The sequence below is a fragment of the Otolemur garnettii genome, unplaced genomic scaffold (genome assembly GCF_000181295.1).
Source record: "Otolemur garnettii isolate 467f Iridium unplaced genomic scaffold, OtoGar3 scaffold00022, whole genome shotgun sequence".
In the NCBI taxonomy this organism is placed as follows: domain Eukaryota; kingdom Metazoa; phylum Chordata; class Mammalia; order Primates; family Galagidae; genus Otolemur; species Otolemur garnettii.
The window spans coordinates 22,971,947-22,980,954 of record NW_003852417.1 but is presented as its reverse complement, the minus strand read 5'-3'; the positions used below and the strand labels follow the sequence as shown (position 1 = coordinate 22,980,954).

Sequence of the window (9,008 nt, the reverse complement as noted above, 5' to 3'; positions counted from 1 at the left end):
GCCAGCCCCATATACCGAGGGTGGCGAGTCTGAACCCAGCCCCAGTCAAACTGTAACAAAAAAATAGCTGGGTGTTCTGGGGGATGCCTGTAGTCCCAGCTACTTGGGAGACTGAGGCAAAGAGAATCGTCTAAGCCTAAGAGCTGGAGGTTGCTGTGAGCTGTAAAGCCACAGCACTCTACCAAGAGTGACAAACTGAGACTCTGTCTCAAAACAAACAAACAAAAAAACACTATGTATATTTTTCTTTCTTTCACTCTCTCACACTTACACACAATTATATGTCTAATGACCACATTCCATCGCCATACTCTAATATTCTTCATAGCTTTTATGACCATACAGTAAATTATATACCTGTTTATTGTCTAAATTCAAGAAAGACTCTGTTACTAAAGCCTACAAGATTGCCTACTTTTATAAAACAAGCATTTATGTATTTGCTAAATAAATTTGTGGACTAAATAATGAAACCAATTACAATGGTAAACTACTCTCACTACTTTATCCTACAATGAAGAATATAGCAATTTCCAAAATCGAGATGACAAATGGATGGAACAAAGTTATTAACATGAGAGTTAGGGTAAACAGCAATAAACCTAGGAACTCCTAAAAGTCTCCAAACATATATAATATGAATTTAAACATAGTCAACCTGTCAGTCTGCAGTTTCCACGTTCTAGTGTGCTGGGCAGCATCTCCATGGTGTTGCTGATGCAGATGCTGAGGATGCCTCCTTTGCTGCTGTTCTTGTTGAACTTCAACCCAGCATGGAGGAACAGTAGCTGAAAATCGTGGCGTCAAAGTCTCAAAGCGGGTTAACTCCACTAGAGATGTCAAGATTTCAAGGGTGAATGGCTGGTCCACCAATAACTCAACTCCTTAACATTAGTGGATTTAGTATTTGAAATGGGTTTAAAAAAAAAAAAGAAGAAGAAGATGATGATAAAGTTTTAATTCATGTTTTTTGTTTATTAAATTGCAACACTTGCCAAATATCTTGAAAGTTAATAAAGTGGTCTCAGGTATCTATTCACAACTAAAGTAACTAGCACTGACTAAATAATGGCACAGAATGAAACTCCTTATTGATTATTTGAAATTATATTAAGCACAGCACTACTGAAGAAACCCAAATTCAACCTTATTAGAAGAGATATTACACAGCTTTTGCTCTAAGTTAATAAGAGCAAGAAAAGTAGTGGTGCTAAAATGCAAACCAATTTAAATCTGATCAATAATTATCTTTACAGCCCAGCATGGTGGCTCATGCCTGTAATTCTAGCATTTTGAAAGGCCGAGGCAGGAAGACTGCTTGAGCTCAGTAGTTCAAGGATTCTGTCTTCAAAAATAAGTAACTTTAGACCTTGTTATTTAGAACACAAAATGCTAGACATCAGCACATACATGTCATATGCCTTTTTAGAACAAAAAACTGATTTTAAAAATAATCAAAAGCTGGCTTGGCGCCCATAGCTCAGTGAGTAAAGCACTAGCCACATAAACCAAGGCTGGTTGGTTCAAGCCTGGCCCGGACCTGCTAAACAACAATAACAACTACAACAAAAAAATAGCCAGGTGTTGTGGCAGGCACTTATAGTCCCAGCTACTTGGGAGGCCGAGGCGGATGGATTGCCTGAAGGCATAGGTTCGAGACAGCCTGAGCCAGAGTAAGACCTCATCTCTAAAAGTAGCAGGGCCTGGGTGGCACCTGTGGTTCAAAGGAGTAGGGCACCAGCCCCATATGCTGGAGGTGGCAGGTTCAAACCCAGCCCCGGATAAAAAATGCCAAAAAAAAAAAAAAAAACATAAAAGTAGCTGGGACTTGGGGCAGGCACCTGTAGTCTCAGCTACTTGGGAGGCTGAGGCAAAAGAATCTCTTAAGCCCAAGAGTTTGAGGTTGCTATGAGCTATAATGCCATGGTACTCTACCAAGGGTAACAAAGTGAGACTGTCTCAAAGAAAAAAATATATATATTCCATCCCTATTAAAAAACACAAAAATTAGCTGGGTGAGGTGGTGGGTGCTTGAAGTCCCAGCAACTTGGGAGGCTAAGACAAGAGGATTGCTCAAACTCAGGAGTTTGAAGGTGCTGTGAGCTATAATACCATGGTACTTTACCCAGGGCAACAGAGTGAAATTCTGTCTCCCTCCTCCAGCCTGCTCCCCCCAAAATCTGATTAAGAATAATAAATATTGTTTGTTAACATAATAGCATTGTGTCAGTGCCTTTTCATTATATTATTTGTTCTTTATAACCTAATTTACCTTTTCTCTACTAAAAAGTATTTTTATGTACTTAATGTGAAAATTCGTCCTAATTCTACCAATAACCTGCCAGATATGAAAATATTCAGTATGTCAGCCTTTTCTACCAAGTTGTATAACTAATCAAGACACTCAAGTCTTAATTAATTATAGTAAATCAATATATCTCAACTGGGAGATAATTTCGCCTACAAGCGGTGATTTGGAAATACTTTATTGTCATGATGGGGATGGCTACTAGAAGCCAGAGATGCTGTTTAAATGAAGAGGACAGTCCTCCCACAACAAAAAATTACCTGGCCTGAAATAGTGTTGAAGCAGAGAAACCTTAACATATAAAGTAATGAAGAATACCATGTATTATATAATTGTAAGTCCTAAAAATTACTAAAGTTTGCTTTTAGTGCAAGGAAAAATGATCGAATACCCAAATAAAATGATCAAATACCCAGTTTAAACTTAAAATTGATCCATAAAGATCAAACACCAATTTTCAGAATTATTTATATCAGAAATACATTTGAGCTTAGTCATACTTTTCATTAAAGATTTAAACTTTTAAACGCTAGGTTCAGAGAGAATAAACCATGGTAAGTGCTACAAGTAAAACATAACAGCACTATCAAAGCACAAAAGGAGTAATGTAGGTAGGTGTGAAGGGTGGGAAGGTAAGAGAACCTCGTGTAAACACATGAACAGTATGAAACTGAATTACGTACTAGAAACTGAGAACAGTTTACAGTTATTTCATAAAGGTCTACAAAGCAAATGATTTTTAAGCAGGGAGAAACATGCTTCATTACTTCTTTTGAAAAAACAGCTCTGGGGGGCACATGGAACATGGGTAGAAAAAAGGGAAAAATGACAAACAGAATCTGGGCAGTGCCTATGGCTCAAGGAGTAGGGCGCTGGCCCCATATACCAGAGGTGGCAGGTTCAAACTCAGCCCCAGCCAAAAAAAAATGACAAACAAAACCTCATCTGGAGATTTAGAAAGGAACAATGTGAGTACCATCTCAAAACACTCAGCAAGAGTACATTTTTTTCAGCTTTTCAATTCCAGTGGTAATATCAATAATACTAGCCAGTCTACTGCTTTTAAACTTACTCAATAAATTCTCTTCTCTTCCATATATTTTCTTCCCTAACTAGCCTAAAACTACTTAATGGCTCAAATAATGTTTTTACCTCCTAGGTGACTTCATCAATATTGATTAAACTACCACAGGCTGAGAATCATTTCTTATTTTATTATGCTTATATCTTCTAATTACTAGAAAAATAATGAAGGCTCGGCGCCTGTGGCTCAAGCGGCTAAGGCGCCAGCCACATACACCTAAGGTGGCGGGTTCGGATCCCCAGCCCGGGCCTGCCAAACAACAATGATGGCTGCAACCAAAAAATGGCCAGGCGTTGTGGCGGGCGCCTGTAGTCCCAGCTACTTGGGAGGCTGAGGCAGGAGACTCGTTTGAGTCCAGGAGTTGGAGGTTGCTGTGAGCGTGATGCCATGGCACTCTACCCAGGGGGATAGCTTGAGCCTGTTTCTAAAAAAAAAAAGAAAGAAAAATAATGAATATAGAGTAACAAGCCCACTAAAAGAACCTCAACAGGGACATAAAGCCCCTAGACAAAGCAATCACGAGTTGATTATAAAAAAGTGAAATAACATTTAAAATTATATAAAACAGGTTCAGAAAACTTAATAAGACAAGAATTCACATTTTTAAAAAAAACTTAAAAATTGAATATCATACCTGAAATGCCAGGACTTGAAGGATTTGATAAAGGTTTGGAACCTTCTGAAGATGGTTCTATTCCTTTAGAAAGAGATCCATCCACCAGTATATCAGCTTCATCAATATCATCACAGGTTCCTCCAATTTGGAGAAAATGAAGCTCACCACCTACAGTGCAGTAAATTTCATTGATATATGGAAATGGATAAACACACTACTACTTAGTTAAGAAAAATTTTATTTTTATGTCACTTCAAAGGCAGATTTTTAAAAAGGCTACCAATTTGAGATATTTCCAAGAGTTCAGAAATTTAACTGCCAAGAAATTACAAACCAAAAACCAATTTTAATGAAGAAAATGACAAATACATACATGTATGTGAAAGCAGGTACTTATCTATTACTATGGCTAGGGTATGACTATAAGTGGTTTGATTTACTGACATAATCTTCAGCCTTCAGGTATGGACTGCTACTGCAGCCATTTAACAAATGAGAAAAGTGGTCCAAACCTGGAATCCCAACAGTAGTAACACTGAACAAATATTTTAACCTTTCTGAAGCACTCACAATGAAATGAAAGAAACGTAAATTTCTACTTTTCATGTCTCTGTCAAAGGAAAAACTGACAGCAAACTTAGCAAATAATTAACAGCAAAAAAAAAAAAAGGATGATAGTAAATTCCAATGAGAGTAGAGATTGATTTTCAGAATGATAAAATAAGGAAGATGACAAAACCCTTTCCTGAAAAGCCACTGTCAAGCTGAACAAAACTGTCATTCAACCAGGATGGGACAAGCAGTATAAATAAGCAGATCTGCTGCTACTTCCTCGAAGAGCTCACTTGGAGAGCTTTCAGTTTAAAGTGGTGATTGGAATGAGAAATGAACAAGATCTGCTACCCTAGGTCACGATCCTGTCTCAGGTGAACAAAGCACTAGAAATACTAGGAATTTAACACAGAATTACAAGAAGTGAGAGAAGCACAGGGTCATCTTTCCACATAACTCACATTGATCAGAGGCTGTACACACGTGAAACAAAGACTCAAGGGTCCCAAGCCATCAACGCATCCCCAGCCAACTAGTCTCTATGCCCAGGCAGAAGAGGCTTGAAAGAACACAAGAGAAAATAAAAACCAGGACACGTTTGAAAACAGCTCAAGAAGTTATGGATCATTGGCTAAATGTTAGCCATCCTGACACAAACGCAACAAAGTAAGTAATGAGGCTTAAAAATGAAAGGGGGGAGGATGAAAATCAGCAGCTGCACAAGACAGACAAACACAACAAATGGGGGGAGGGGACCTGAATCCAGAGTTTGTATACACATCTAAAATGTCCAGTAATGAATAAAATACTGCAAGACATGCAAAGAGTGATATATAATCAAGATGAACCAAAAACAGAACAGAAAATGTCTGAGTGTTCCAGACGTCAGATGTAGTAGACAAAGACTTCAAAGAAATTACTGTAAATATTTTTACAGAAAAACAGGAAATCAAGTATAGAGGATTACAGGAACGAATGGAACAATGACTCAACAAAGAGAAATTATGTTTTAAAAGAACAAAGGAGAGGGTGGCGCCTGTGGCTCAAAGGAGTAGGGCGCCGGCCCCATATGCCAGCGGTGGTGAGTTCAAACCCAGCCCCGGCCAAAAACTGCAAAAAAAAAAAGGACAGAAGAGAAATTGTGGAGGTGAAAAGTGAATTAACAAAAAGTTCACTAGAGAGGGTCAAAGCAAATTTGAGAAGTCAGTAAAAGTAATCAGTGAAAAAACAATAGATTACAGAAATTAACCAATCTGATTACCAAGTGAAATAACAATAGATTACAGAAATTAACCAATCTGATTACCAAGTGAAATAACAATAGATTACAGAAATTAACCAATCTGAATAATAGAAGGAAAAGTTTTTTCAAAGTAAAAAGAAACTGAGAGACCCCCTGAGACATACCAAAAATAGAAGAATATACATGGAACAGGGATTCTATTAAGAAGAGACAAGTAGAAAATAAGACTCTGAAGAAATAATGGACAAAAACTTAATAAATTTGATAGAAAACATTATACCACGAATCCACTCAAGTTCAGGGACCCTCTAACAGGATAAACATAGAGGTAACACACATACATACAAACTCTTGAGAGTCAAAGGCAAAGAGAACATCATGAAAACAGTAAGAAAAAAATTATCCAGCATATACACAGAAGCAATAATACAAATTAACGGATGACTTCAGCAGAAATAATGGAATCCAGAGGTGATGGAATCACATTCAAAGGACAGAATAAAACTTTCAATTAATAATTTTATATACAGAATTATTCTTCAGAAATGAATGTGAAATGAAGATCTTTATAATCCTTATAAAGACTGAGAGAAGCATACATTAGTAGACCTGCCTTACAGTAAGTATCAAGGAAATTCAAGAAGAGATCAACACCAAATTCACAAGAAAGTCTAGAAACGGGAAGTGGGTAATACAAGCTTTTTTTTCATTTCTTTGTCAACTTTTTTAAAACATAAAGGTTTTAGGGCCAGGCATGGTGGCTCATGCCTATAATCCTAGCACTCTGGGAGGCCAAAGAGGGAGGACTGCTTAGGCTTAGGAGTCTGACAGCAACCTGAGCAAGAGAAAGACTACATCTCTAACAGAAATGGAAAAATTAGCTGGGTATGATGGCACACTCCTGTAGCTCTAGCTAGTCAGAAGACTGTGGCAGGAGGATTGCTTGATCCCAGATGTTAAAGCTTGCAGTGAGCTATAATGACACCCATTATACTCTACCTGGAGCAACAGACTGAAACTGTCTCAAAAAAAAAAAAAAAAAGGGCAGTGCCCATAGCTCAGTGGGTAAGGTGCCGGCCACACACACTGAGGCTGGCGGGTTCGAATCCAGCCTGGGCCAGCTAAACAACAATGACCACGACAACAACAACAAAAATAGCTGGGCGTTGTGGCGGGCACCTATAGTCCCAGCTATATGGGAGGCTGAGGCAAGAGAATTGCCTAAACCCAAGAGTGTGAGGTTGCTGTGAGCTTTGATGCCATAGCACTCTACCAAGGGCAGGATAGTGAGACTGTGTCTCAAGAAAAAGATAAAAATTCTATTAAATAACTATATTATTGTTGGTTTTATAACGAAGCTAAGTGTAACATACAGGAATAAAGGTTAGAGCAACGTTTATATATATTCTACAAAAATTAAGTTATCATTATTCTGAAGCAGATTGTGTTATAAATTAAGCTAATGAAGATATAATTTTTTTAAATAGTGTTTAAAAAAAAATCAGCTCAGCACCTGTGGCTCAAGCGGCAAAGGCGCCAGCCATGTACACCTGAGCTGGCAGGTTCGAATCCAGCCTGGGCCCATCAAACAACAATGATGGCTGCAACCAAAAAATAGCTGGCCATTGTGGTGGGCGCACCTGTAATCCCAGCTACTTGGAAGGTGGAGGCAGGAGACTCACTTGAGCCCAGGAGTTAGAGGTTGCTGTGAGCTGTGATGCCACAGCACTCCACCCAGGGCAACAGCTTGAGGCTCTGTCTCAAAAAAAAAAAAAAAAATCAACATAGGGACCAGTGATTTCACGACAAAGAGCAGAGAAGGATATTCTAGGAGGCAACCACTGAACTAGAAAGTGTGATTGGAATCAACCACATTTCAGAACTCAACAAACAGAAGCATGCCAGGGGCTTATCTCTGATAAGGGAGTAGCCTACCAGGAGCTCTGCAGTTTTGTGGCTCTGGTAGTTCCTAGAGGGACTTGAGAGACTCCTGCCTACCCCTAGTTTCAGCCTTCTCAGGCTGCAGCCACTTAGCCAAGTAAAAATATTTAAAGTGACAGAACCTTCTTTTAGGAAGACAGGAGGAGACAAAAGCCTTTGGGGGGTGGGGGAGGGTTTGGAAAGTCAAAAACTGTGTGACTTACAGCTGGCAACAAGCAAAATCCCCCTGCATGAGAGAATCAGATTTCCAGAAGTGCCACATTAGAATACTCAGGATGTCCCAATCTCAACAAAGAATAGCAAAGCACTCAAAGAAGCAGGGAAGAATGGCCCATTCTCAGGAAAAGAAAAATTATTTAACAGAAACCAATCCTGAGAAAGTTCAAACATTACTAGTCAGAAATATTAAGTTGACTGTTTTTATATGGTCAATTAGCTAAAGAGAACAATAGATTAAAAAAACTAAAGGAAAACAAGAAAGTAACAAATGAACTTAAGGAGATTATCATCGATAAAAAGATAAAAAGCATTTTTTCAAAATTAAAATGTTTTCTCCATGAACGGACACTACCAAGAAAGTGAAGAGACAACCCACAGAATGGAAGAAAATATCTGCAAATCATATTTCATAAGTTTACTATCCTGCATTTATAAAAGAAATTCCTACAACAACAACAACAAAAAAACCCAATTCAACAGCTGCTAAAGGACATGAATAGTCATGAATAGTCATTTCCACGAAGAAGAAATACAAATGACCAAAGAAAACATGAAAAAAATGCTCCATATCACTTATCACTAGGAAAACACAAATCAAAACCACAGTAACAGACCATCATTTCACACCCACTAAAATGTCTACTATCAAAAAGATGAATAACAAATATCAGGATGCAGAGAAACTGAGACCACTCCAAACTGTTCACAGAAAAGTAAAATTGTCCAACCTCTGCAAAAAATCATTTTGTGATTCTCTAAAAAGCTAAACAGAAAATTACTCCATGGCTTAGCAATTGCACCCCTAGATATGTAACCAAGAGAACTGAAAAGAGGGACTCAGATAACTGTACATTAATGTACCCAGGAACGCTGTTTACAATAGCAAAAAGAAACATCCCATGTGTCCATCTACAGATGACATAATGGTTCATAAACAAACAATGGGGCTTGGCGCCTATAGCTCAACCGGCTAAGGCGCCAGCCACGTACACCTAAGGTGGCGGGTTCGAATCCCCAGCCTGGACCCGCCAAACAACAATGACGG

The 9,008-nt window shown here is 38.4% G+C and overlaps 1 protein-coding gene across 1 annotated transcript in view; it reads right to left on the bottom strand.

Annotated features, from left to right (window-relative positions):
- The window catches only part of BIRC6 (baculoviral IAP repeat containing 6), a 271,529-nt gene that overhangs the window by 182,924 nt on the left and 79,597 nt on the right, over positions 1-9,008 (bottom strand). Inside the window, exons 11-12 of the mRNA XM_023511826.1 lie at positions 4,027-4,176; positions 659-884 (exon numbers count right to left, since the gene is read on the bottom strand). Of these exons, the coding sequence (XP_023367594.1) occupies positions 659-884; positions 4,027-4,176 (376 nt within the window). The remainder of the gene's footprint in view (positions 1-658; positions 885-4,026; positions 4,177-9,008) is intronic.